Source organism: Anser brachyrhynchus (genome assembly GCF_964034855.1).
Source record: "Anser brachyrhynchus genome assembly, chromosome: 24".
NCBI classification, from domain to species: Eukaryota; Metazoa; Chordata; class Aves; order Anseriformes; family Anatidae; genus Anser; species Anser brachyrhynchus.
In genome coordinates this window covers 629,067-655,642 of record NC_137717.1, presented here as the reverse complement: position 1 = coordinate 655,642, position 26,576 = coordinate 629,067, and the positions used below count along the sequence as shown (strand labels likewise).

Genomic DNA, 26,576 nt, shown 5'->3' with positions numbered 1-26,576 from the left:
AAGGAAGAAAATTTGGTAAAAGTCGCTCGCAGGGAAGAGGATGGGGTGCTGAGGTGGGGCAGGGCTGCCCTGGCCGGGCTGAGCGGAGGGAGCGGGGAGAACAGAGCTGCCTGCAGCCCCTGCGCCCTCCCGGTGCCGCACGGAAACCGGGGGGGGTCAGGAGAAAAGCCGCGGGCCCCTGAACCGTCCCCGTGGCGTGGCGCTGCCTGGGGCCTGCGCGCTGAGTGCCGGGGTGACTCGGAGATGAAGCCAACAGTCGCGTCTTTAAGCGAAGCTGCGGCGCCGCAGGAGCCCGGGGGGCCGCGCAGCGGGTGCCGTCCCGGGAGGCTCGGCCCCGTGAAGCGGGGGCTTGGGCGGCGGCTGCGGCCGGGCTGCGCCGAGCTCCTGCCCCCTCCCTCCAGCCCCCCGGGCTGCCCCCGTTCTGAGACGAGCCCCGCTTCCTGCCCCCAGAGCGGCTCCCCTGGATCCCGCAGCTCCCCGGGCCCGCGGTTCTGGTTCTGAGCCTTTCGGGGGAGCGCAGCCAGCACCGGCCCCCCCCGGCCCCGGCCCCGTGCCCCCGCCCCGCGGCGTTCAGGGGAGGCGGGGCCGGGCCCGCCCCGGCCGCCTGCCAGCACTCAACATGGCGGCGGCGGCGGCGGCAGCGGCGCCGCGCCAGGCCCCAAGATGGCGCCGGCGAGGCGCTGCCCTCACCCGCTATGGCCGCCGCCGGCAGGGCAGCGCGGCGCGACTTCCGCTTCCCGCCCGCACCCAAGATGGCGGCGGCGGCCGGGAAGCGCCGTGTGGCGAGCGGGCGGTGAAGCCGCTTCCGCCGCCGCGGCCCGTCCAGCAGTAAAAATGGCGGAGTCGGTGCTGGAAGTCGTGGGCCGGCTGCAGTCGCGGCTCGCGGGCAGCTCCGAGCCCAAGAAGGTGACGGCGGCGGCGGCGGGGCGGGGGGAGGCGGGCGGGCCGGGGCTGGCGGGGGACGGCAGGCGCTGCCCCGGGGGGGCCGGCGGTGGGCGGCGGGGCCGAGCCCCGGCCGGGGCGGGTCGGGGTCGGGGGCCGCGTGTGGCGGCGGCCCGGGCCCGCAGCCCCCTCCCGGAGCGGGGCCGAGCCCCGGCGGGGGGGCAGCGCCGTGTCCCCGAGGCCCCGGCCGGCCCCGCGCCCCCCGCCCGGGCGGAGCAGGCGGAGCTGCCGGGGCCCCGCGGCCCGGAACGGAGCTGGGGGTGCCGGGGGGCCCCTCCCGGGGTCTCGCTCCCGGTCCCGGTGCGCTGCGGCCGCCCCTCGGGCCCTGGGAGCCGTGGGGCCGGGCTGGCCGTCCCCCGGTCACCCCGTGCCGGTCGCTGTCCCTTCCTCTGCTGCCCCCCGGCAGCTCTGCGGGGGCCGGGGCTCAGCGCCAGCCCGCTGTGACCGGCTGTGGTGGCGGTCCCGGTCCCGAGCCTTCTCCTTCCCCGGGAGGAAGGGCCCGGGAGCTCTGCTGTCTGATGGCCGTTACTTTCCAACGACAGCCCTGGAATAGGTGGCGTTTCCAGTCCGTGTCTGGTGGGCAGCTTCCCCTGTCACGCAGCGGCTTCTGCTTCCCCGCTGTAAGTTCCCTTCGCCCTCTGCGGCGGGCGCCGCTCTCCTGGGCCAGCGGGACAAACCCGCGGCTCCTCGGGGCGCTGCCCCCACATTAGGGCACCGCTCGCAGCCCGGCCTCCCTGGCCTGTCCTTCCGAAACGCTCCAGCAGTGCCGTGAGAGAACGACGCTTGCCCGGCGTTGTGTGGAGCTCTGTGTTGGCTGGCTGAAAGGTGCCGAGTGTTATTTTTAGGTGAAAATTTCTGTACAGAACTGTGAAAATGAAACTGGGCGCTGTTGTAATGGTTTGGAAATGGTCTTCTTGGTTCTTTGTTTTTATTTTTGGTGGTGGTTTTTCCCCCCAGCAGGGGAGGTACAAACTCTGCAGCAGGACTGCTCTTCTGGGGGGAGAGAGAGAGAGGCGGCACGAGCAGGAGAGCGCCGTGATGGGGAGGATGGGACCAGGCTGCGCTGCGCTGATTTGCTATCAGCGTGTGTTGTCAGAATCGTAACGGTCTGCCGAGCTTCTAGTAGAAAAAGAAAACAATCTGCCTACCTTAAAACTTTATCAGGGCTGGAATTAACTGAGGTTTTATGGCTTCGGTCTTCTAGCTCATTGACTGAAACTTCACCCTGCGCTGGGGTGATTTAGAAGAGCCTTCTTGTGTGTGTCTGATCTGGTGTTGGTAAGCTACGGGCCGTGTTTTGTCTCCCACCTGTGGGATCTGTTATTCCCGAGACGAGCTACCAGGTTTGGCCTGACTTCAGCCGCAGGCACCGTGTGCTGTGCCAGGCTGTCCCCGTGGGGCAGGCAGGTCAGCGCTCCGCCATCCGCACTGCTCGGAGCCGTCCCGCTTTGAGGGCCTCTTGCGCGTGCCCCTGAGGTCCGCAGCTCGCGAGCAAAGCGGGGATTTCCTGTGCTGGGTGAGCGCAGCTCCCAGAAATGTTCCTACCTGGTGCTGCCGGGCTGGGTTCCCGCTGGACGGTGTCAGCGAGTGCAGTTCGGGTATCTTGGGTGTTAGATAAGCGCCCTGCTGGCGGCGCAGGTAACAAAGCGCCTTGTTTCCTGGCGGCGGCACTTGGAGGTTTACAACCTGGCTGAGAGTTCTGCTGGGCTCCGAGCTGTGTTAACGCTGCTGGTGAACGTGCAGGTGTAAGGGCTCAGCAGCGACACGTAGGCAGCGGCCTGTGTGCGCTGGCCCCTCAGGAAGCCATCTCCTGCTCGGAGGCGCACGGATGTTTCCAGCCACTGACTGCAGGGGACGTGGAATAAGCCAGTTCCCGACAGAAGTGTTCTGGGTCAGACGCGCGGGTCCCCTGGCCTCAGACCACGGCGTTTTCCCCGGGCTATACGAAGTCCTGAGATCAGCCCAGCTGAGAACAGCGCTTTTCTTTTGGAGCTCAGCCCCAAATACAACAAATAACCAAAGACCAAAAAGAGCGGTTTGAGGCGTTCTGGTGAGGTGTAGCTAGGAAATGGTTGGGGTGGCACTAAGGGTAACGGGAGTTCTCCCTTGGCACGTGCTCTCGTGGTGGGATTTCTGTGAGCAGCCTCTCCAGGAAGGTAACTGGCTGCAGAGGAGCTGGTGTTTTAACACCCATTTTGCTCCCTTCTGGCTAGTACGAGCTCCGTCCATCCCTCCTCTCCCCTCATGCCCCTTGCCTTCCAGCGAGTGCTTCATGCGCACGTTCGTGTCCCTGCGCTGGTGCCGGGAGGGATTCGTAAAACACACTTATTTCCTTCCAAAGGAAGGAAACCCCAATTTCTTTGATCCCTGCCTGCTCTACGTGTGGGTGATGGGAATTGTTAGGCTGACGGCGCTGATCTGAGCGTGAGCGCGGCGCGTTAGAGAGGAGCCGTGGCTGGGGCAGCCCTCTGTACGGCGCGGAACAAAGCCCGGCTGCGTGGGTGCCGCAGGGCCGGGGGTGCTGACGGGGCTGGGCTGTGGCTGCAGCCGTGTGGGGAATAACGCGGGGGGCAGCGAGGGGCAGCGCGGTGCTGCTGGGTGCGCGCCATTGTGCCCCGTGACCAAACAGTCTGCGGGTGTCTCGGGGAGGCGACGCCTCGAGCTGCCGGGGGCAGAGGCAGCAGCAGCGTGCCCGGTGTGCGGAGCAGCGTGTGGGCAGGCAGGGCCTCCTGAACGGGAGCTGGCGTTCGGCACCGGGGCTCGGGGAAGGGAAAAGAGCGGGGCTGGAAGGGATCGGTGGCCTCCGGACAGAGCAGCTGAGAGCGGAGGGGCTGCCGGCAGCACCGGCCCAGGGAGCGTCTGCAGAGGAGCTGGGGGTTCCTGAGATCTTCAAGAGCATCTGGAAACCTTGCCTAGTTTGCACGGCTTCAGGAAGGTGTCTCACCTGTTTCACTTTCCCCCTCCCTTTGTCAAGGGACGTGATTCTCAGCGCCGTTCTGAGGGTGACGTTGTGTGGTGCCTCTGGTCCCGATGCTGCGAGTCGCAGTTAGGATGCCGTCCTCTGTATAGAAAGGGTTCGTATCTGAGTGTGGTTTAAGGCTCTCAGAGGCTCTCACAGGTGAAGAGACAATTTCTTTACGGTTGGCCATTGTGTTCAGCTTCTGGGGGGCTTGGTCTGGAGCAAGGTGCCAGCTGTCTGCTGCTTGGGTCTTTCTGACGAGCTCCCACGCAGCGCAGGGTTCTATTCCTTTCTAACCACGGTACGTGGTTCAGTGTGACGAGCCTGAACGCTTTCCTTCTTGTCTCTGCAGCTGCTGAAAAGCCTGAAGAGGCTCTCGGAGTTGCCCATCACAGTTGATATTCTCGTGGTAAGAGCTGTGAAATCTCTCGCGCTTTCATCGTGTCTGTCGAGTGCCAGTAACGGCGTGCCGGAGAAATGCTGCTTTCCCTGGAGCAGGACGTGCTGCCTAAGCCACCTGCTACAAAGCGGTGTCACAGACCAGCTTCTGATCAGGTTCTAGAAATTCCAGGCACAAAGCAAGCGGGCAGCCATGGAGGGCAGCGCTTTATTCTCAGTTCTTCCAAAAGCTTCACGCTCGATCAGGGTATGGGGTCAGAGGAGTTCCTAAATCCATGCCACCCCAGTCACCAATAGGGGCTGCTAACCCCTGGAAGTATTAATGTCTTCAAATAGTTATGGGAAATGGGAACTTAGCTTATTAAACTAAATAATTAACGTCTGATTAAGGCAGATTTGTTTTCTTTACAGAACTCTAGTAAACTATACAATGTCTGCTGAAGCCGTAATGTGTCGGGTGTGGTACCTGTGCTGTTAGATCAGGGAAGCTCATTTCTGCCTCGCAGTGACAGGGAGCGCTTGGTAGGAAGCTCAGCAGAGGTGAGAATGGGTTTTGCCAAGGTGAATTTGTATCTTGACTCTCTCCTGAAGGAGACAGGCGTGGGGAAGACAGTGAACGGCTTGCGGAAACACGAGCTGGTAGGAGACTTCGCAAAGAACCTCGTGGCCAGGTGGAAGAAGCTGGTGCCGGTCTCCCAGGAAGCAGACAGGTAGGTGAGCCCGCTCGGTTGTCTCGATGGGTAAGCTTCGTTAAGTCTTTGCAGTGGAGGTTATAAATTACTCTGACCGTGGAAAGAAGAGAAGGCTCTGGAAAAACTTGTAGCGCAAGTGTGCTAACTCTGCGTGGCACTTTTGCCTTGGTTTGGAGTAAACTTCCTGCCCGTGCCAGCCACAGGGCGCTGGGTTGCTGACGGCTGCAGTTCAGAGTCAAGGCAGGGGCCAAATCTCACACAACTGCAGTTTGATGGAGAGATTAACGGCGGATGCCAAGAAAGGGCCTTACTAGAGCAGGAGGTGCCGTCGGCTCGCTTCCCGTTGTGTGATGCCAAGGAGAGGGAGTTCCAGGCCCAAGTCAAGGCAGCGGCTCGCTTTGAAAGAAGGCTTCTGTGTGCCCAAATCCCGTGGAAACTGAAAGCCGAGGCTAGCAGCCACGTTGCGGTAACAAAGCTGTGCTGAATCCAGCAGTGAGATCATTTAAGTGTGGGTGATAACGATCCAGTTAATCACGATGACTTCGATGGCTCCAGTATCCCTGCAGGCTTTAACTGGTGAACTGGAGGCCGTGTTCTCTGTGCGCGCCGTACAGCCAGGGCTGTGTGGGTGCTGAGAGGTCCCGTACACGTTTGTCTCTGCTTGCCTCTAGTCCTAATAAAAGTGCTTCATCAACTCTGGCACCAGACGTGTAGTTCCCAAATCCCTGAGCAGTGCCGTGACAGGGACAATTAGTAATATTCCTGCCACAAAAGTACCAAACACAATTTTAGTCCTCTGTAAGAGATTCCCACCCATGCTGTCTGCAGGGTGTAGCTCTTTTTGTTCACACCGAGAACTTTGTCTAACTCATTCGTTTCCTCATCCCTTTAGAAATAACCTTGATTCTGAAGACCGTGACTACGAGAGGAACAGCTCAAGGAAAAAACAACGAGATCCTTCCCCCAGAGAGGATGAGGAGCATGACCAGGACTATTCAGAGCCTTTCCAGCCTTCCTGCAGCCAGTCCTATAGCCCAGATCACAGGGAAAAGAAGCCCAAAAGGTATTCTGGGCCTGAGAGGGCCCATGAGACTTATGACTATAGCAGCCAAGAGGATAAGGGGTGGAGCAGATCTTCCCCAGCGCTCTCTTCAGATCAAGAGTACTCAGACTATGGACAAGCTGTGTCACCTGAGCCAAGTGAGAGCCCTCAGGACATGTACACAGACCCTTACGCCTCCGAGGAGCAGGAAGAACCCGCAGTATTTCATCAGAAAGCTGGTAAAGGCCATGGTTTTCAGGAGAAGCGTGGGGGAAGCCGAGAGAGGAACCCTGGTGAGTTCCACGACAAAGGGAATGTGAGTCGGAACAAAGAGCACAAGGCTTCTCACAAAGAGAAGCAGCGACTTGACGGCAGAGTGGAGGACAGGACCTCTGCCTTCAGCCCAGAAAGGTCGCACAAGACTTCTTTTAAAGAGCACCTCCGAGAAAGCCCCGTGGCAGGATGCAGCAAGGAGAAGCAGAGGATGTCGGATGGCACCAAGAAGGAGAAGAGCCGAGAAAGCAGCTCCTCCAGAAAGGAGAAGCTACACGTGCAGCCGCACTTGGAAGAGTCTCCGGACAACCACGTGAAGAAGCGAAAACATCGGGACGCTGACAAAAGCAAATTGGAAAAGTCCAAGCCAGGCCTGGAGACGTCGAGCAGGGAGCGGGAGAAACGGAAAGCTGAGAGTGACTCCTCAAACAGGGTTAAAGAGAAGGGGATTTCTGGGAGCTTAAAAACTTCTGAGGGGAAGCACAAAGCCTCTGAGGTGGACAAAAAATCTGTGGGCTTTTCCTCAAGTTTTGGGGAAGGGGAAGTGGAGGATGAGTTTGAACAACCTACGATGTCCTTTGAGTCATACCTCAGTTATGACCAGCCCCAGAAAAAGAAAAAGAAAGTGGCCAAACCCTCCGTGCCAGCTGGGGAGAAAGACCAAGGGCACAGCAAACAGAATGGATCCAAAGCCAGTACCAAGAGCTCAAGCTCGAGTCGGAAGAGTCCAAGCCACAAACGGACGAGTGAGAAGAAGGCAGAGAAGAAACAGCCAGAGCCTCCTAAACCAAATAGGGTAAGACTTTGAAGGATCCAAAAGCGAATGAAAGAGGTGGGGTCGGCTGTCCTTGGTCCTCTGCCGTCCGGGGCTTGTTATTTCCCCCCGGAGGTGCTGGGCTGCGTCGTGCATCGGGCTGTGCCTGCGGTGTCTCCCTGGTACCTGGGCCTGTGACTCCTGGTTCCTGCCGGAGCTGTGCCTCGCACGCCCTGTGCTCAGAGCAGCCTGGTGGGCATCGCGTTGTGCTGTCGGGTGGAAACGTGCGGGAACGGGGAATGGAGGGGGAGCAGGAAAGGAATGCAATAACCAAAACCTCGCTTAGTCAAAGGGGGGAAGAGTAAGAGACCACCTTCAGCTGAATATAAGAAAAGATGTTGGATGTGAAGTGCTTGTTTAAAATGGGGAATGTCTTTGGTTGTGAGTCAGCTTCGAGTCCTGCCCATTGTGTAACGCATCTGCGTGCTAGCAAGGTTCCTGAATCTAAGTCCTTACGGTCTCTAAAATTGTCAGTTTTTGTTACCTTTATCAGTACTGCAGTTTTGTTAACTTAATCTGTTGGTCTGAAGAAACGGGAGAATTGGTGTTACAATGCAGCTCATTCTAGAAGCCTGACCTTTTGTGAGAACTCGACAAATAAGTAATGTTTCTGTGTATGTTTGTTGCCTCGTGGATGCCAAAGCTGTGTATATAAGTACGGGTTAAAGTGTAAAACCATTACTACTTAACCTTTTTACTCAACTTTGAAACGCTTTACTCCTCCAAAAGTGGTTTTTTTAATCTTAGCAGCATTTTAAAATCCTCCTTTGCCGTTCATTCTAACAAGCATTTAATACAGAGTTTCTAGATTTTCCCCCAGTGCGTGAGGTTCCCCTCTCCTCCTCCACTACTGAATCTTTTGCAGGAGAGGAGGAGGAAGAAGAGAGACTGGACAGGTGAGTGAGTGCTTGGGTCAGGATGTTTTTGCCAGCCTTCTCTTCTGTGTTGTTTTTTTTTTTTTAACCTTTGCCTCGTTAATCTGACCGGGGCTCTCGTCAGAGTCCTTTAGTGCTGAATTCAACAGGTTGAAGTTGTGGACGGCTCTTACCAGAGGGTGCCGAGTGATTCAGATCCTGAATTTTGGCTTGATGTGTGGACGGCCCCGGCAGTCACGGCGATGTGGCAGAAGCGCAGCCTACCCGGGCTGTTCCCTGGTGCCAGCTGACCAGCGCTGTGTGGCTCATTTGGGATGCCAGACGAAGTGCAGCTCAGTGCTGTTGTGCGCTGGCAAGGTCTGACATTCTCGTCTTAGCTGCATGTACGTCCTCTCCTTCCAGATACTCATAGATGTGGTGCCAACGTTGCCAGACATCCCGCTGCCCCCGATCCAGGCCAACTACCGCCCTCTTCCCTCAATCGAGTCCATTACCTGCTCCCAGACGAAAAGGAAAGGTATGTTGGGCAGGAAGACGGGTTTGAAACGGGCTGCAGGCACTGCTCACAGGAGGCAGCGGGAGTGGGTACCAGCTGGGCTCAGCTCTTGCTGTTGGAGGCCAGTGCCCTGCCTGATGCCCGGAGCCTGGGCTGGAATAGAATCGAACACTTCAGTGAGAGCGGCCTTCACAGGTCATATGGTCCCACCGCCTGAGCACCCCAGGGCTAACCAGAGTTAGGGCATTAATGAGGGCATTGTCCGAATGCCTCTCAAACGCTGGTGATTTCTTTCCCGTGTGCTTTTCCTCATTTCCGAGGAAGATCACTTGCTGGCCCTTCCCGGGGCTTTGGACTTGCTCTTCCTGAAATGGGTGGCAGGTGGCAGGTCTCCTAGAGAAGACTTGGTCCTTTAGTTTGTTTGGTCCGTTAGTCTGCTTCTGGCTGACTCTGGCTTGTGTCTCCCGTGCCGTTCATCGGGGTGGGATCTCTGTTTCTCTGTGCCTTCCTTACTCCAAGTCTTGCTTCTTACAGCAGTGTCCTCGCCGGTCGAAGAGAGTGAGGCAGGCTTTACAGGTCGACGGTTGAATTCAAAGATGCAAGTGTATTCGGGCTCCAAAACCGCCTACCTCCCAAAGATGATGACTTTGCACGAGCAGTGCATCAGAGTCCTCAGTAACAACATCGACTGTAAGTACCGTTCCTGCTCTGTGTTCGTCACTCTGCCCTGCACACACGCTGCCCTCTCTCCCCACCGAAGTCCCGGTGACTCGTGTGTGTATCACGCCTACAGCTCCTTTCTCCCTCCCCTCGTGCTGGGTGGTAGCATGCAGCATTGCTGTTTTTTCTACTGCATTTCAGGGTATCAAGCCCTTTCCTTGGCAAGGAAGGAGCGGGATAAATACTGTGTGCATCTTGCTTCTCTCTAGCGATCTATGAAGTGGGTGGCGTCCCTTTCTCAGTGCTGGAGCCAGTGTTGGAGAGATGCACCCCAGAGCAACTGTATCGCATCGAGGAATGCAATCACGTGAGTGCCTTGCCCTGGGGAAGGGATGCTGACACGTGGACGTGCTGTTCTGTCCTCGTCTGCAGTAGCAGAATGGCAAAGAACAACATGAGAAGTGTGAATTCTCTTGCTCGAGTCGCAAGTTCCCAGATTTGCCATCTGCCGCCTCTTGCTGCGGGCTGGCCCCAAGCCCTCTCGCCTGCTGCCGTGTTCCAGCGGCGCTGGAGACAGCTGGTGCTGAGGGAGAGGGAGGGATGGCTGTGCCAGGGGACGGGGAGCTGCAGGCGTCAGGAAGGATCCCAGGTTACCTGTGGGTTTGTTTCAGGTTCTCATTGAGGATACGGATCAGCTGTGGCACAATCACTGTCTCCGAGACTTCAAGAATGAGAAGCCAGAAGAATTTGAGTCCTGGCGGGAGATGTACCTCCGGCTTCACGACGCACGAGAGCAGCGGCTGCTCATGTTAGCACGGAACATCGGCTCAGCTCACGCCAACAAGCCCAAAGGTGGCGTGGGGCTAAACGGCCTGGGGAACAGACGGGTGGCTGGGAATGCTGCCTAGGGGAGTCTTGTTGTGGGGAAGGTCTTGCAGAGCGGCTGCTTTGAATCTAGTCCAGTTGAGGAGTTGCTTAACTCTTGTTCTCCATGTGGTGGCCCTTGCTTAAAGGCTTAGCAGGCTCTAGAGCTCCTCCATGGTGTGGTCAGTGCAGGCTAGGCAGGGCAGTGTTTTACAGCAAGGACAAATTCAGAGGCACCTCCTGTTCTAGAGCTGCTAATTCATGCTGGGGTCGGAGAACCGCAGGGTGGGGGAAGCATTCCTCCTTGTTTTGGTGAGCAAAATGAGAACGACTGGCCTCCTCAGCCTGACTCGTCGCAGCAGACGTTGTGACTGCAAGAGGTGCAGAGCTGAGGGAGGAGGCTCTCACCTGAGCTTTGGGATGAACGAGCTGGGGAAAAGTGCTGGGAGCTTGCTGCAATGACAAATAGTGAAGAGCCTCCTTTATGTCAGGCTGGACCTAAGCACTGTTTCCTTCTGGGCGCCTGTAGGTAGAGTGGCCAAAATGGCCTTTGTGAACTCCGCAGTGAAGCCACCTCGGGACGTACGGAGACGACAGGAGAAATTTGGAACTGGAGGGGCCCTTCTGCCGGAGAAGACCAAGTGAGTGTTTCTCAGTAGCACTTACTGTTCAGGGCCTTTTCTCCTCTGGGCTCCTGCCAGCTTCCCCCTGAACCCCTGCATCTTGGCAAGAAAGGAAATTGTGTATTTGGGAGATCCTTCTGCAGCGAAGCTTGTGACTGTAACGGCCTCTTTCTTGCTGGGAAGGGTTGAGGTCCTGGTTGGTGCTGGCTCCGCGTGATAGCAGCCGTGCTGCTGTTAGCAGTGTGGCTCATGTCTGAACGGCTGCATCAAATCACAGGAACACCTCCACTGAAATATGTCCTGTCTCCGTGTTTCAGAATAAAACCAGTCTTCTACGCATCTGGCAAAAGCCACGCTCGTGTGAGCGAGGAGCAGTCCTACGATGGGCCCAGCACCAGCAGTGCCCATTCTGTCCCATCGTCAGGTAGCACCTTCTCCTCCTACGACCCCAGGAAACCACCAGTGAAGAGTAAGTACCAGGCACAGGACGTCCGTGGTCTCCTGTAGCTCCTCCCTTAGGCGTGCACGAATCTGCTGCTGCGAGAGAAATGCAGGCGGTGCCTGGGGGTTGATGTTGGGGGCCTCTCCTCTCCATGAGCAGGAGCAGGGTGGTAAAGTCTGTTCAAACTTCTTTCACAAGAAGCAGCGTAGGGAAACAGCTGGAGTCAGGGTGTGGAGGCTCGGGTTTGCTTTTGGGCTCTCTAGCAGCACGTAAGGAAGCCGTTGCTCCCATGTGTCTGTCTGACTCACCTGCTTGCCCCCGATGGCTGTATCGGCCTGTCCCTAAGGTACCAGCGAGGCCAAGAGCCTGCATTTTCCCCTGTGCTTTCTGTATCCATCCAGCTGTTTGTAATAAGGAAACTGTAGTGCAGCTCCTTGGGGAAGGCAGCAGCGAGCTGAACCAAAGATCTGTTGCTGCAGTGCAGAAAGCAGCGTGGGCCCTCCTGTGTCTGAGACCCGAAAACAAGATGGGCTGCAGTCAGCGCGCACCTGTGCGCGCCTCACGTCTGCTTCGCCAGGGCTGCAGCTCCAGGCTGCTCGCTGCTTTAACGTTTTCTTTTTCTTCTCTTTTGCAGAAATTGCACCCATGATGGCAAAGACTATCAAAGCTTTCAAAAATAGATTCTCTCGGAGATAAGTTTGCAGCGCAGAGCTGGGAAATTCCCTCTCGTGGGGAAGTGGCACTGAAGGGGAAGCAGGTACCCGAACAGCCCAGGTCCCTTGAACTCTGCGGAGGCTGCAGCTGCTGGGAGAGGCTTCGATCTGCACAAGATGACAGCACAGTATTTTATCTTTTATTCTTGTCCCTTCCTCTGTGTCAAGCCCACTTCCCTTCTCCCTGACATCCTGTTTCTGGCCTTGTCTTCTGTCGAAAGAAGGGTGTACAGAATCTCCAGACATGAGAAAATGTGAAGTCTTGGCACCTGCTGAGAGTGGGAGATCCAGAGACTATTTACTATTTAACCTCTTAATAAATTATGAAAAGGTTTTAATTAATCCTCTGCCCCTCTAGCCCACCGGTACTATTTATGTTGCTCCCAGTAGTCTCCCCCCTCCCGTTCCAGTCCAAGGGCCAGCCTGTCTGACCAGAGGGCAGGAACCTGGCCGGGTGGGCGCCGGTTGGCCCGGGGAGCCTTTCCCCATGGCCTCGTACCTGCAGGGCCCGAAGTCCCACCTGGGCTCTCTGGGACAGGTGGCACTGGTGGCCCTTCTGCTCATCGCTCCTTCGGCAAGCGCATCAAGTCCCGAGGCTTTGCTCTCTAATCGTATATCTTAATAAACTCTTAGCTCTCGACCTTCTCTCTGCTGGTACTATAGATCTCGTACAGACGCTTACGTTGTTGTGCAGGGGTGCAAAGAGCCCCTGGGGTCTCTTTCTCTGCTGCTGTCGTCTTCTGCTGGCTACTGGGAATAAAACCTTGAAGGGTGTGGGGAGAAATCTTACAGCGCACCAATGAACATTTTAACTTTTTTAATTTTGAGGGAGTGGACTTTGTCTGCCTCTGGAATTGAAAATGTTTTTAAAATATTAATGAAGGCATTGTTTGCCTCTTTTAATGGAAAGAAGGAATAAATTTATCTTGTTTTCTGTGTGGGACTGGGAAGGATTTATTTTCAGTTTGGAAGCTGGTGCTTAAATCCTGTACTGTCCCCGTACCTTTTCCTCTGCCCGCTCTTTGGAAGAAGCGAGGATTTTAGTCTTTGAACCTAAAACCACTTGACGGGGGTTGGATGGAAGTGACTAAGGGGACGTGTCCTGCTTTTACTGCGCGCGGGCTTCGCGGCAGGAGGCGCAGGCGGTCGGTGGTACTTGGTGCCCGAGGGGCTGGAGCTCTGGAAGGACGGGCGGGGGGTGCGGCCCCGCCGCTGGGGCTGCCGAGGGGGCACGGCCGCGCTCCGAGGGGCAGAGTCGGGACGCGCTGGGGCTGCAGCAGAGCGGGGAGCCGGAGCCACCCGGGGAACCGTGAGGCCGTGTCGGTGGGCGTCCTGCTGGCGGCTTGCGCCCGGGGGGAGCTCGGGGGGGCTGGGGCTGGTCGGGCCCGGGCTGTGCGCTGCGGGAGCCGGCCTCCGGTAGGGCTCGGGAACGGGAGGGGCTCTCCCGGTACAAGCCGTGCTCCTTCCCCTAGGACCTCGCTGTCCGGGTGCCAAAGGGGCGGGTAGCGGAGGCTGGGGGCAGCCCCCGAGGGGCTCTGCCGCCGCCCCCCCGAGCTGCCCCCCCTGCGGGGGGTGCGGAGCGGGGAGCCCTCGCCGCGGTGTCCTCCCGGGGCGGCTTCGGCCCAAATCCCGCGCGCTTCCGTTCGCGGTGCCCCGGTTCCAGCCCCCCGCTGTTTCCCCGCTCCGCCCTTCCCTGACGGTCCCGGAGCAGCGCTCCCAGCCCGGTGCCGTGGGCCGGCCGCGGTCCCGGCCGCGTTCATCTCCCGGCGTAGCGCTGGGCAGCGCCGTGCGGGGCTGGGGCTGCCGTTAGCCGCCAGGACCCCGCCTTCTGCCCCCCCCCGCCGCGTCCGCGCCTCCTTGGGGCGGCGGCGGGGGCCCAGCACCGGGCGGGGGCCACAGGGCCGCGGGTGCTGAGCCCCCCCCGTGGGTGCTGAGCCCCCCCCGTGGGTGCTGAGCCCCTCCCTTGCTGTGCCCGGCCGGGGGGGGGGCGGGGCCCGGAGCTGAGCCGGCCCCGAGCCCGGGGCGGGGCTTCGGGGTGGGCGGGGCGTGGAAGGGGAGTGGGCGGGGCTTGCGGTGTGGCGGGGCTTGGCAGGGGGAGTGGGCGGGGCTTGGGGGCGGGGCTGTGCTTCGGGTGGGCGGGGCTTGTGGGAGGGTGGGCGTGGTTTGCGGGTGGGCGGGGCGTGGAATCGGCTGTGGGCGGGGCTCGGGGGCGGGCGTACCTGGGGGGCGGGGCTTGGCGTGGGCGGGGCTTGGTGTGGGCGGGGCGCGGCCATGGCGCAGGGTCCCGCGCACGGCCCCGGGCGCTGCTGCTGCTGCGGGGCGGGGGGCGGCGGGGAGCGGGGCGCGGCCTGGGGGCTGCACCTGCGGATCGACCGGCAGCGCCTGCACTGCCTCAACGAGCGCCGCGACGGCAGCGGAGCCCTCGTCTTCCGCGCCTGGGAGGAGCGCGGCGACCGCGGGAAGGTGCGGCCGGGCCGGGCCGGGCGGGGGGTCCCGGGCTGAGCCGTGCTCGGGGTCCCGGTGCGAGCCCCCCCCCCCCCGCCCCGCTCCTCTCCCCGCAGTTCGTGGAGAGCGACGAGGACGCGGAGCTGCTCTTCAACGTGCCGTGAGTGCGGGCCCGGCTGCGGGGCCGGGGCGGGGCGGGGCGGGCACGGGGGGGCAGCGCCGTGCGTCTCCCCGCAGGTTCACGGGCAGCGTCAAGCTGAAGGGCGTCATCGTCATGGGCGAGGACGACGGCTCGCACCCGGCGGAGATGAGGCTGTGAGTACCGGGGGCGCTGCGACGGGGCCCCCCGCCCCGGGTGGCTCAGCAGGGCTGTGCGGCTCGGGCCCGGGCCCGGCAGAAAGAAGCCGGGACCCGCACGGGGCGGCCCCGGCCGCTCGCTGGCCGTCGCTTGAGAAACGCAGCGCCGAGTTCCATTAGAAATCCACAGTCACAGCGCTGCCTGCGCGCCCCGAGGGGACCGGCCTGCTGCCGGCTTAAAGGGCTGCAGAAGGGGGAATGGGCCGGGGAAGGGAAGGGTCACGCTGCAGGAGGAGGGAGGGACGTGGGAACGGCCTGCCCCCAGGTGAGGCCTGCGGGGCTCTGCCCAGCCCTCCTGCTCTGCTCGTCCGTGCCGCCTGCGTTAGCTCCGGCAGGGGAGGGCTCCTTACTGCTGCTTTTTTTTTTCCCTTATGGAAGGGTATTGAGTATGCAGTTCTTGCTTGGGGGGGGGAAGCCACCGTTATGAAGTCAACGTTGCCCTCACTGTGCCACAAACATGGATGCGAAGCGCCGTCAGGGCTTGTTTTGCGCATGGAAAGAGAACAAGGGGCTCCTGGGCCTGGTGTTGGTCTGTTTTACTCCTTTGTATCGACCAAAAACGCCAGCGCTGCGCTCGGCTGTAACTTGTTACCAGCCGAGGAGCAGGAATCGGTACCCAGCCTTGTAGCAGGGCGGCCGCTCCCCTGCTTCCCCTTGTACCAGAGCCTGGGTTCCTTCACGTACCCGTGTGTGCTGACATCTGCATCTCCTCAGCTTTGTTCCTTGCTCTCTAGCTTGGTAGTTCGTCCGGGTGTTGAGTGTTCTGGAACATGATGATGCATTGTGGTGGCGTTGGTAATTTCTCCTGTAGTAGGCAAAGCAAGTCCAGCGTGTTATTGTTGAGAAGAATCCAGGTAGTGCTAATGAACGGGGAGGAAACCAATTAGTTGATGTGCACTTAATAACTTCCCAGGTTTCCTTCCTCTCTCCCCAGGTTCAAGAACATTCCTCACATGTCCTTCGATGATGCAGCCAGGGAACCGGACCAGATGTTCAGCCTGAACCGGGACCCCACGGGCGAGCTGGAGTACCCCACCAAGTACGGCGTCGGGCATGCAGGTGTTGCCTTTCCTGAGCGGAGGAGCTGCCCCCTTTCAGCCTGCTGAGGTGCCGCTGGGCTTTAGCAAAGTGTCAGTGGGGGCAGTTCCCTCCCTTGCAGCTCACTGCTGCCTATCATAGAATTTGTCTCCCCTGGCTCTGTCCTGCTCTTGTCAGGTGAGAGCTGTGGTCCCCAAACGTGACAGATCCTCCCCAGAGCACGGGGTGCCTGCTGCTCATGGCCCAGGCTCTGTGGGGAGCAGAACTGTCCCGGTGTCCTGGCCCCAGTGACAGCTCATTGCTGGCCGGGGTGATGGCTGCTCACTGCAGGGACGAGGGAAGCTGCTCCTCCTGCCCCCTCACTCGTTTGTCCCCAGGTCTGACTTGGATGGGGTAGGAGCGATGTGCAGCACCCAGCTGGGGCCAGGAGGCGGTAACGCAGGACAGCGCCACTGCCCTGCCTCTGGGGCGGCAGCCTGTACGCAGAGCCGTCTTCAGGGTGTTTTTCCTTGCAGAGTTGCCCGTTTCTCCAGCGTTAACCATCTCTCCATCCACTTCCCGAAGAACTTCGGAGCAGAGACAACAAAGATATTTTATATAGGACTCAAGGGAGAGTGGACAGAGGTAGGTCTGAGCAGGGCAAAGCTGAGCAGGACTGGGTTACTGGGGTACGGAGAGCTTTAACTGGGTTACTGGGGTACGGAGAGCTTTGGCTCACAGCTCAGGCTGGGCTCAGCTGAGGAGGAGGTGGGCGGCACGCCGAGGGGGGAAGGCCGGGGGTGGGCAGCGGGTGAGGGGGGGCGCGGGGCAGCTCTCGGGGCCGTGTCAGGGCCGTTCGGCGCCGCTCGGTTCCGCCCTGCCCTGCCCTGTCCCCGCAGGCCGCCCGGCACGAGGTGACCATCTGCAGCTACGAGGCGGCGCCCAACCCGGCCGAGCACCGGCTGCAGCAGCACACCCCGCAGACGCACTTCATCTCCTAGCGCCGCCGGGGCTGCGCGGCGCCTGCACGGCACGGGCGGGACGGGCGGGGGGCGCCGGGGGGGGGCTGCGGCCCGGTACTGGCCCCGGTGTGAGCCCCCCCCCCCCCCCCCGGCGCCGGCCCCTCCTCGCTGCCAATAAAGGACCGGGCTCGGAGCCGCCGCTGTGGCCTCGTCTCCCGCGCGCGGCGGGGCCGGGGGCGACCGGAGGGGGCCGGGGGCTGCGGGGGGCGCCGGGGGGGGGGAGCCGGGGCCGCGCTCCCGGAGCTGCTGTGCCCGGTTCCGGCCGGGGGCGGGGCGCGGTGGCTGAGATGGCCGCCCCGGGGGGCTGCGTCACTTCCGCCGCGCAGCCCCAGCCGCCACCCGCGGGCGGAAGTTCCGGTGGGAGCGCGGCGGCGAGCCGGGAGCGCGGCGGGCCCGGGCCGAGGTGCGGGGCGGGGGCAGCGGGGGGGGGGGCCGGGCCGGGGGAGGCCGGCTCGGGGGGCGCGGCGGGGGCGGCGGGCCCGGGGAGCGGCGCTGCCCCCCGCCACCCCCCCAGGCCCGGGGCGCCCCGAGCGGGGCCGGGAGGTGCCGAGCTGCCCCGGGCCGGGCCGGGCTCCCGGCGGTGCCTCCCGGGAGGCGGCCGGGCCCCCCCGGGGCTGCCCCCTGCCGGTGCCGGGCGCTGCGGGCACCCGGGGCAGCCCCGCGCCCGCCCCCGGTAAGGCAGGGCTGAGGCCCGGAGCCGCCCGCGGGACCGGAGCCGAACCCCCCGGGCCGGGCCGTGCCCTGCCCGCCCCGGGGAGCCGGGCGGCGGCTGCGGAGCGGGACCCGGCCCGGGCGGGGGCAGGGAGCGGGGTCGGGCGGGGACCGGGGACCGGGGCCCGGGTGGGACCGGCCGGGAGCGGGGGCTCCGCTGCTCGCCGCGCCCCGGGAGGCAGCGGCCGGCCCTGCCCGGGGCCGGGGCTCCCCCCGCGGCAGACGCGGGTCGGGCTCCTCGCGGCCGGGACCTGCGGCCGCCCCCCCGGCCCCCCCCGCTGCCGTCCCGGGCACGGCTCCGGCTCTGAGGTGCCCGGAGCCGATTTTAACGCTCCCGACGCCGCCGGTCCCCACCTGCCCGCCCCCCACGCGACCCCGGAGCTGCGGCGCGGGGAGCGTTTGGGGGCTCTGGGCACGGTGGGGCTGTCCCGGGGTGCCCCCGGCAGCTCGGGGGGGTGTTTCCCCGCCTTACCTCCGCGCCTCCATCCCGCAGGTGCCAGTGTCGGAGTCTGTCTCGGTGTATGTGCGGTAACAACATGTCTGTCCCCCTCCTCGCCGACGCCGTGACCGTCTCAGGGGCAGAGCGGGAGACTGCCGCGGTAAGGGGCTGCGTGGGGCAGGTCGGGGGCTGCTCCCGCGGGGTGCTGGGGGGGCCGTGTGCTGAGCCCGCGGTGCCCCGGCTCCTCCGGCCTCTGCTGAAAGGGGGCGCGGGGCCAGCGAGGTCTCTGGGGGAAGGAGCGGCCGTCCTCCGGGCTGGGCGCTTTGGCTCTGGGGCCTGGCCCAGCACAGAAGCAGCAGGCACCGGGAGCGGCGCAGGGTGGGTTCTGTGGGGTTTTGGGTGGCTCTGCTGCTGGGCAGCCGGGGGCATGGCGCTGATGGCACTGCTGGTGCTGCTGCTGTGCCTGTTCCGCCCGTCCGTAATGTTCAGAGCTGCCCAGACGTGTCATCAGCTCCGGCTAATTGCTGCCTGAGTCTCTGCTAATTAGTGACTGCGTGGCCTTTTGCCACATCCCTGCAGCACCCCCGCCTCTCTCCCGGCACGCCGGCCATCGCACCAGCTAATTCTTTTGTTTTTCTGCTTAATTCCACAGGTCATTTTCTTACACGGCCTGGGAGACACGGGGTGAGTGCTGCCGGAGCTGTGGCGTGCGGCGTGCTGAGGGCGGGCCGGGGCCCAGCCGGCGCTGCGGGGGCAGCTCGGGGCCGTGTCTGGGGCTCTGATCTCAGCCTCCGCAGCCCAGCCGATCCCTAATGAGCTGATCCACCCTAATGGGGATCCTCTGGCCGGCGGCTGTCTGCGCTCAGCTTCGATATTTATGACGCCGGCAGCCCCCTGCGGGTTTGACTTTCTGTGCTCGTTAGGACAAGCAGATAACACGGTGGTGTTCCCCGTCCCTGGGAGGGCTGCAAGCTGCCAGGAACAAAAGACTGCTCCCTGCACGGGGGGGTTCTCTCCCCCTCTTCCCTCACCGATGGCAGCCCCTCTGCCTCTGGCTGCTGAGATCTGGGCTGGGAGCTCCTGGGGGCTCCAGGCTGTTGGGGTGGGGGGGTGGGAGCCACGACAGCAGTGTCAGGGCTGGGCGTCGGCAGCCTTGGAGAAAAGCTGTCCTGGGGGAGATCCCTCGCTGTTGCCAGTGTCCTCCGAAGTGCTCAGGCAAGCCCTGGTCTCCTTTCTCTTCTCTCTTCTCCCCAGGCACAGCTGGGCCGATGCTCTCTCCTCCATCCGCCTCCCCTATGTGAAATACATCTGCCCTCACGCGTAAGTGCTTGGCGACGGGCTCGGGAGGCCCGGGTGCCCCAGCTGGGACCTGCAGGTGCTCCCTGCAGTTGCCTTGCAGCCCCAGCCTGCCACAGGGCCCTGGGGCAGACGTCCCGCAGCCAGGGGCCGGACCCTGCCCCCTGCTCCCGTTCGTTTCTCTGACGTTTGATCTGAGCCCCCCAACTTTTGTCTCTGCAGGCCCCGGATCCCCGTAACCCTCAACATGAAGATGGTCATGCCCTCCTGGTCAGTGCTTTGGGTGCTGGGGGGGGGTCTCCCAGAGCGGGAGGGACCCTTTGGGGGTATTTTGGGAATTTGCCAAAACCCAGCCTCCTGCAGGAGCTGGGAAGGGCAGAGCTCCCAGCTCCCTCCTCCCCGCACGCCGGCGGACGGGTTTGGGGCTGACTCTGCTGCTCCTCCCAGGTTTGACCTGATGGGCTTGACTCCGGACGCACCTGAGGATGAAGCTGGGATCAAGAAAGCTGCAGAAAACAGTAAGAGGCTTTGGGGAGGGGAAGCACGGAGCTGTTGGGTGTCTCTCCCTCTCCAGGGCAGCAGTGGCTCTGTTCCTTCTGCCTCCCCTTTCTGCTGTCCCGTGGTTCCAGCCTGGCTGCAGCCAGGGACCTCTCCCTGCCCCCCCCGTCCCCCCCTGGGACCTCTCGTGGCTGCCCCTCCTGTGCCCTGCGCCCACCCCAGGCCCTGGGGGTGTCCCTCGGCAGCTCCCCCGTTTCACCGACCCGTTTCTCTGTCCTTGTCCAGTTAAAGCAATTATCGAGCACGAGATGAAGAACGGGATCCCCCCCAACCGGATCATCCTGGGGGGCTTCTCGCAGGTGAGCGGGGCGGCGGGGGGCGGGCTCGGCCCCCTCCTCCCTTCCCGAAGCCCCGGGGACTCGTGGCGCTAACGCCTTCCTCCCGTTGCAGGGCGGCGCCCTCTCGCTGTACACGGCGCTCACCTGCCAGCACCAGCTGGCTGGCATCGTGGCGCTCAGCTGCTGGCTCCCGCTGCACAAAGCCTTCCCGCAGGTACCCGCGCCGCCGCCCTCGCTCTGCAGGCAGTTTTGGGGTGGGGGTTCCCCTCGGGTCTCCGCTGCGGGGAGCCTGGGGCTGCTGGAGGCACGAGCTGCCCGCGGTGGGGGCTTCACCCCCCCCTCCTCCCTTCCTCCCTGGCGGCAGGCGGCGAGCAACGGCGTGAACAAGGACATCGCCATCCTGCAGTGCCACGGGGAGATGGACCCCATGATCCCCGTGCGCTTCGGGGCCCTCACTGCCGAGAAGCTGAAATCCGTCGTCACCCCCGCCAAGGTCCAGTTCAAAACCTACCCCGGCGTGATGCACAGCTCCTGCCCCCAGGTCAGTGCCGCAGGCGGGCGGAGGGGACGGGGCTGCGGGGGGCGGGCGGAGGCTCGGACCCGCGTAGGGGCCTGCTGAGCCCAACGCCCCGGGCAGCCCCGCACACCGGGCTCTGCGCTCGCAGGAGATGCTGGCGGTGAAGGAGTTCATCGAGAAGCTGCTGCCCCGGATCTAGGCAGAGCCGCTCGAGACTGTCGCAGGGAAGGACGCCGAGGTCGCCGCCGCTCTTTCCCCCGTGACCCGTCCGCTGCACACGGAAGCCATGGCCCCCCCCTCGCCGCCCGGCCCCCGCCTCGTCCCCTCTCCTCGTGCCGCCCGGCTGCGGCTGGGGGTGCCTGTCCCTCCCCGCCGCCCTCGGAGCCGAGGTCGGAGCTCTGTGAGGCGCGGCTCCGGGTGGCCTTCCTTCTCCTCCTCTCGCTCTGAGCGGTTTTGGGGGGGGGGTCGCCCTCCCCTCGGTTTCCCGTTCAGGCACTGCAGCGTATGGGCCGGGCGGGGCGCGGGCGAGATTTTTGTTATTTGTTTTCTTTTGTAACAGTGTTAGGGGTGGGACGCGCCCCCTGCGGCGGGAGGAGCAGCGGGGGCACAGGGCAGGGCCAGGCACCCCCTGGGGCTCCTCCTCTGCCCTCGGCCTCGCTCAGGTGACTCGCGGGTTTTCGGTCAGAGCTCAGGAACCCGGGACTCTCCTGCCGACGCCTCGAGGCCCAGGGAGAGGCTCTGCTCCGGGCTGGCGCTGCCGGAGGCTGGCAGAGAGGCGTCTGCGGGGCTCCGGCCCCGGCCCTGTCGCACACGCACACTGCCCCGGGCTCGCCCCGCGCCCCTGCAGCCCTCCTCCAGATAATCACCTCCTTCCTCCTCCTCTCGTTGCTTTTACAATCTTCTCCTCAGCCCCGCGGGGGGCCCAGAGGCGTCTCCCTCTCCCTTGTCCCAGCTCCGCGCCCGCTGGCCAGGTCCGTAACGTCTCTCTTGCTGCTACTTCTCCTTCCCTTTGGACCCGGGCTGGCTTGGGGCGGGGGAGAGGGAGGCGAGGGAAGGGCTCCTGGCCCCGGGGCCCTGCTCCTGGCCCCGGCCGGCGGGCGGGAGGGAGTGGCTGCGCTCCCAGCCCTCACCTCACCAGCACCGCCCGGGAGCCGCCGTGCCCCTCCTGAGGGGCTGCACGGGGCCTCAGCGCTGCCCCGTGCCCGGGCGGAGGCTGGGGGCCCCGCTGGCTTCCCGCGTACAATCAGAGGCCGCCCGGGGCCGGGCCGGGCCCCTTCACCCAGCTGGCTGGAAGCGGCAGCCCAGGCTTTGCCTCTCCCCGGCCGGGAGCGCTGCGGCACCGGCTGCACCAGCAGCGGCCGCGGCACGGGGCCTTGGTAGCCATGGGGGGCTCCCGGGGGGCTCCCGGCTGCCCGCTCCCCTCCCGCAGGGCCAAGGGCACTCGCTGTTGAGCGGCGCTGCCCTTCTCCTCGCCTCTCCTCCCTGGGCTGAGCCCACGGCACTGCGGGGCCGCGCGGGGCCGGAGCTGGAAATGTCTTTTAAAAAACCAAAAGCCTCAAGCCCCTCTGGGCTGAGGGCTGCGGCTCTCCCGTGCCCGCTGGCTCTGTGGGGCGATGTCTGGGCCCCGTCCTGCCCTCACCCCGCAGAGCCCCTCGGCACCCCGGGGCTGGGGGCAGGCACCTCCCAGGGGGGGCGAGGGCTGCGGGGGGTCCGGCCCTGCCCTCCCCGCCCGGGACGTGCAAAGCAATAACCCGCTCTCCGGAGAGCCGGCTCTGTCGGACCCACCCTCGGTTTCCTGGGTTGTTTTGGGCTTTCTTCGTTTCCTTGGGGAAGTCTTAAACCAGCAAAGCTGCTGCTGGCAGCGGGGGGAGCCCGGCTCTTCCCCGTGCTTGGGGTTCGGTGCTGCTGCCTCTTCTGCTTTCTCCGTGTAAAGCTGCTGTGCCCCCAACCGGGGTGGGTGGGCGGCCGGGGGCTGCCGGGGCCGGGACCGCAGCTCCCCGCGGGCAGCCGGCCCGTGGGCACCGGCTGGGAGGCCCCAGTGGCCCCGCTGCAGCACGAGCGGCACCGACCGGGGCCGTGCTGGGACCGCGGGAGGGCGAGCGGCTTCTCTCCATTCGTCACCGCAGCTTTCTTCTCCTCTCCTGGCCCCCCCCACCCTCCCCCCCCCTTTTTTTTTTTTTCCTCCCTCCCCTCCTCGTCTTCCTTGTAAACGTTTGGGGTTTTTTGTGCGTATGTTCCACAGAGTCAGCCACAAGGTTAAATAAACCATAAACCTCTCCCAGCGCGGCGCTGGTGCCCTTTGTCCCTCGCGCCCCGTCGGTGCCTCTCCCGCAGCTCCCCCGTTCCCCGCGCTGCCTCGTGGGGCGCAGCAGCCCTGGCGCAGGGAAAGCAGCATGGAGCTGCCACGTAGAAAGTAAGAACGTTTATTTAGAAACAAATCAAAAGCTCGAGTCATAATTTAACATAAGTTATCAATCTAAGGGACAGCGCACCGGGCTGGCCGCAGCCTCTGCCTAACGCAGCCGGTGTCGCTGCCGTAATAAATAGGATCCGGATTTGGCAGCGGAGCAGAGCCTTCTCCTGGGCAGCCTTTGGCAGCGTGATTACAGAAGCGGCTGCTCAGGCCCCACAGAAGCAGAAGCAGACACCTGAGCCCCCCCCAGCCCTGGGCAGGGGCTCCTCCGGCCCCACCAGAACACACGGGAGGCGAGACCTGGTCCCCAACACCCCTGGGGAGGGCGGAAGGAGGCGGGGGAGGCCCCTGGCAGCCAGCAGGGCCCTGTGCCCGGGGCTGGAGGGAAGGCCCTGTGGTGGCCCCCTGGGGCAGACAGAGGGACACCTGGGGCCCGAGGCCACGACAGAGGTGCTGGGCAGCACGGCCCTGCCCTCACCTCTTGCCCTCGGGGCCCAGAAGCCTCCCCGGGACTGAGGCAGCAGGGAAGGGGCAGCTTCCTCAACGAGACTCACCCCTTTGAACAACGGAGGCGGCTTTCTGGGGCACTTGGGAGGGCCCAGGAGCAGCCTCGGCCATGGCTGCAGCTCCCAGCCCAGCACCTCCTCCTTGCTGGGGCTCGCAAGAGCCCCCGGGCCTTTCCACGGGGGGATTTGGTGCCCTGAGTGCCGAGGCTGGGCCCTGGCTGCCTCGTCCTGGTGGCGCTGCTCCGTGAGATGCTGAGGACCTGGGAGGAGGAGGAGGGGGGAGCCCGCGGCCGCTCCTGCCCCGGGCAGGGGGGGGCAGGACCCGCACCCAGGCTGGGCACAGCCTCGGCCGGCGGGCGAGCCCCGGGGCAGGGCTCAGTTCTTGCTGAAGCCTGTGGGGTTCTGCAGCTGCCACCGCCACAGGTCCTCGCCTGCACCGGGGGAGAGAGGCAGTGAGAGATGGGGGGGGGGGGGGGGCACAGCGCAGCGGGGGGGGCGGGGAGGGAGGGGGGCTCTTACACATCTTGTCCAGGCCAAAGGCAGCTTTCCAGCCCAGCTCGCGCTCAGCTAGCTCGGGGTTGGCGTAGCAAGAGGCCACATCTCCCTCCCGCCGGCCCGTGATCTTGTACTTGATCTGCAGGAAAGCAGCGCCGTGGGGGCTGGGGGCTCCCTGGGGGGCGCTGATGCAGGCAGGGGGGCTGGGGGTGGTGAGGGAGCCCCACAGGAGCTGCCGGCTCCGTGCTCACAGCCCCACAGGCTGCGGTCAGCTCCTACCTCCCTCCCTGAGGCTTTCTCCATGGCACGGACCATCTGCAGGACCGAGTAGCCGGTGCCAGTGCCGAGGTTGTAGATCTGGCAGGAGGACGAGGGAGGCGCATCAGCTCCCTCCGCGAGGGCAGGAGGGCCAGGCCCCCCCTCGTCCCGCCCGGGGCTGAGCGCCCAGCCCAGGCCCAGCCCCGCTCTCGGTACCTTGCAGCCGCAGTTCTCCTTGAGCTTCTTCAGAGCGGCGATATGGCCCTTGGCCAAATCCACGACGTGGATGTAATCCCTGACACCTGCCGGGACAGACGGTGAGCGCAAAGCCCTGCCCGGCCGCCGGGCTCGAGCTGCGCTGGCTGCTGGTGGGAGGGGATTTCTCTGCTCCCCCCGTCCTGCAGCAACGCACCGGTTCCATCGATCGTCTCGTAGTCGTTCCCAAACACGCTCAGGAACTCCCGGCGCCCCACTGCCACCTGCACAGAGGGACAAGCCCGCGAGAGCGCGGTCAGCCTGCACCACGCAGGCACCGCAAGCCCGCAGGGCCCCCAGGGCAGCAGCCGGGCAGTACCTGCGCCACGTAGGGCATGAGGTTGTTTGGGATGCCCTGAGGATCTTCTCCGATCATGCCGGACTCATGGGCACCGATAGGGTTGAAGTAGCGCAGGAGAACGGCGTTCCAGTCCTAGGGAAGCGCACAGACGGGGCTGCAGTTCTCTGCAGCGCTGCTGGGCAGCCCCAGCCCCAGCCCCCTTTGGGGTGCAAACCCCCCAGGTCCCAGCCCCAGGCTCCTTGCAGGAGCTCCTCACTTTCTCTGCCTTGCAGAGATCTCGGATCATCTCCTCGATGAAGTACTTGGATTTGCCGTAGGGGTTGGTGCAGCCTCCGACCGGGTGGTTCTCATCCAGCGGCAGGTACTTGGGGTCCCCGTAGACGGTGGCGGAGCTGCTGAACACGATGTTCTTCACGCCGTGGGCTTTCATGGTCTGCGGGGCGGGCACCGGCCGCTGCTGAGGCTGCCAGCTCCGCGCCCCGCTCAGCCACGTGGCTCTGCCCTCGGCGGGCACCGCACGGCGCTGGCCCGGGGAGCACCGCGGGGGAGGGGGGGGGGGGGGGCAGCGCCCCTCAGCTCACCTCCAGCAGGCGGATGGTCCCGGTGAGGTTCACCCGGTAGTACTCCAGGGGCTGCTGCACGGACTCGCCCACGGCCTTCAGCCCCGCGAAGTGCACCACGGCCGAGAAGCGGTGCTGGGGGGGGCGAGGGGGAAGGCAACGCCTGAGGGCCGCGGGGCAGCCCCCGGGTGTCGCGGGGGGGGGCTCCCGCTGCGGCCCGTGGCTGTGTGACGCGAGGAGGGGTCTGCCCTGCCCTGCCCTGCCCTGCCCTGCCCTGCCCTGCCCTGCCCTGCCCTGCCCCGCCGGGACGAAGCCCCCTCCCGAGGCAGCGGCCGCCCGGTGCCCCCCCCCGGAGCCTCCCCCCCCCAGCCCCGGGGGCCGTCAGGTGCCCGCAGCCCCCGGAGCCTCCCCCCGCAGCCCCCCGAGCCCCGGCCGCACCTTGCCGAAGAGCTCCCGCAGCGCGGCCCCGTCGGTGACATCGAGCTCGTGGAAGGCGATGGGGCGCCGGGCGAGGAGCTGCACGCGGCGCAGGCTCTCGGGGAGCGCGTCCGGGCCTGGGGGGCGGCGGGAGGTAACGGGGGGTAACGGGGGGGGGTAACGGGGGGGTAACGGGGAGAGGAGATAACATGGGGGGGTAGCGGGGGGGTAACGGGAAGGGGGTGAGGTAACGGGGGGGGGTAAAAGGGGGATGGGGGGGTAACGGGGGCAGGTACCGGGGCCGGAGGGGTGCCGGAGGGGTACCGGGGGATACCGGGAGGTGCCGGGAGGTACCGGGGAGGTACCGGGGGTGGCCGGGGGGTACCGGGGGTGGCCGGGGGGTGCCGGCTCCTTCCCCCCCGGGCCGCGCCGCACCTCGGATGGCGTTGTGCAGGTTGTCCACCACGACGGGCGCGTACCCCGCCTCGGCCAGCTGCAGCACGCAGTGGCTGCCGATGTAGCCGGCGCCGCCGGTGACCAGGACCTGCTCCGCCATGGCCGCGGCGCGGGGCAGGGCCTGAGGCGGGGCCGCCACGTCCCCACCCGGCAGGGACCGCGCGGGGGCGGGGACACAGCGGGGCCGCCCACGGCGCTGCCCGGAACCGGACTCGGACCCGGAGCCGGCCCCCCGCAGCCGCCGCCCCGGACCCCGGGAGCCCCCCGGGGACAGGGCAGGGTCCGTCCCGGCCGCCCTCCCGCCCCCCGCCGGTCCCGGTCCGGTGCCGGGCGCGGCCCCTTTAAGGCCCGGCCGCTCCTCCCGCCCCCCCCCCCCCCGCTCTCCATGGCAACGTGGCACCGCCGCTACGGGGCGGCCGCGCGGCGGCAGGGCGCATGCGTGGCGGGACCTGCCCGGGACCTCGCAGCGCCCCCTGGAGGC

General features: G+C 64.3%; 4 protein-coding genes across 7 annotated transcripts; 3 read left to right on the top strand and 1 right to left on the bottom strand.

Annotated features, from left to right (window-relative positions):
• Nucleotides 1-717: 717 nt before the first annotated feature.
• ELOA (elongin A) lies at nucleotides 718-12,432 on the top strand. 3 transcript variants are annotated; one of them, XM_080566992.1, is made up of 11 exons: nucleotides 718-906; nucleotides 4,254-4,310; nucleotides 4,892-5,010; nucleotides 5,885-7,103; nucleotides 8,399-8,513; nucleotides 9,030-9,182; nucleotides 9,422-9,519; nucleotides 9,824-10,004; nucleotides 10,546-10,657; nucleotides 10,957-11,108; nucleotides 11,716-12,432. In XM_080566992.1, the coding sequence occupies exons 1-11, from the start codon at nucleotides 835-837 to the stop codon at nucleotides 11,775-11,777; spliced, it is 2,340 nt and encodes a 779-aa protein (XP_080423118.1). In that variant the 5' UTR covers nucleotides 718-834; the 3' UTR covers nucleotides 11,778-12,432. The 3 variants fall into 3 exon arrangements, with proteins under 3 accessions (XP_080423118.1, XP_080423117.1, XP_080423119.1); XM_080566991.1 differs by having other exon boundaries at nucleotides 9,027-9,182; XM_080566993.1 differs by lacking the exon at nucleotides 718-906 and adding an exon at nucleotides 1,248-1,562 and having other exon boundaries at nucleotides 9,027-9,182.
• Nucleotides 12,433-14,030: 1,598 nt separating this feature from the next.
• On the top strand, nucleotides 14,031-16,768 carry PITHD1 (PITH domain containing 1). 2 transcript variants are annotated; one of them, XM_080566989.1, is made up of 6 exons: nucleotides 14,031-14,257; nucleotides 14,356-14,399; nucleotides 14,477-14,554; nucleotides 15,531-15,635; nucleotides 16,150-16,258; nucleotides 16,513-16,768. In XM_080566989.1, exons 1-6 carry the CDS (start codon nucleotides 14,066-14,068, stop codon nucleotides 16,612-16,614), a joined length of 630 nt encoding a protein of 209 aa, XP_080423115.1. In that variant the 5' UTR covers nucleotides 14,031-14,065; the 3' UTR covers nucleotides 16,615-16,768. The 2 variants fall into 2 exon arrangements, with proteins under 2 accessions (XP_080423115.1, XP_080423116.1); XM_080566990.1 differs by lacking the exon at nucleotides 14,477-14,554.
• Nucleotides 16,769-16,865: 97 nt separating this feature from the next.
• Nucleotides 16,866-22,710, top strand: LYPLA2 (lysophospholipase 2). The gene is made up of 10 exons (XM_080566987.1): nucleotides 16,866-17,038; nucleotides 17,840-17,945; nucleotides 18,438-18,469; nucleotides 19,040-19,105; nucleotides 19,304-19,351; nucleotides 19,529-19,599; nucleotides 19,865-19,938; nucleotides 20,030-20,131; nucleotides 20,282-20,458; nucleotides 20,583-22,710. The coding sequence occupies exons 1-10, from the start codon at nucleotides 16,923-16,925 to the stop codon at nucleotides 20,631-20,633; spliced, it is 843 nt and encodes a 280-aa protein (XP_080423113.1). The 5' UTR covers nucleotides 16,866-16,922; the 3' UTR covers nucleotides 20,634-22,710.
• Nucleotides 22,711-22,841: 131 nt separating this feature from the next.
• GALE (UDP-galactose-4-epimerase) lies at nucleotides 22,842-26,388 on the bottom strand. Its single transcript, XM_080566988.1, has 10 exons — nucleotides 26,075-26,388; nucleotides 25,661-25,776; nucleotides 25,244-25,357; nucleotides 24,919-25,095; nucleotides 24,681-24,794; nucleotides 24,519-24,585; nucleotides 24,323-24,408; nucleotides 24,128-24,205; nucleotides 23,873-23,987; nucleotides 22,842-23,784 (listed from the first exon to the last, which is right to left on the bottom strand). Exons 1-10 carry the CDS (start codon nucleotides 26,193-26,195, stop codon nucleotides 23,729-23,731), a joined length of 1,044 nt encoding a protein of 347 aa, XP_080423114.1. The 5' UTR covers nucleotides 26,196-26,388; the 3' UTR covers nucleotides 22,842-23,728.
• Nucleotides 26,389-26,576: the final 188 nt, after the last annotated feature.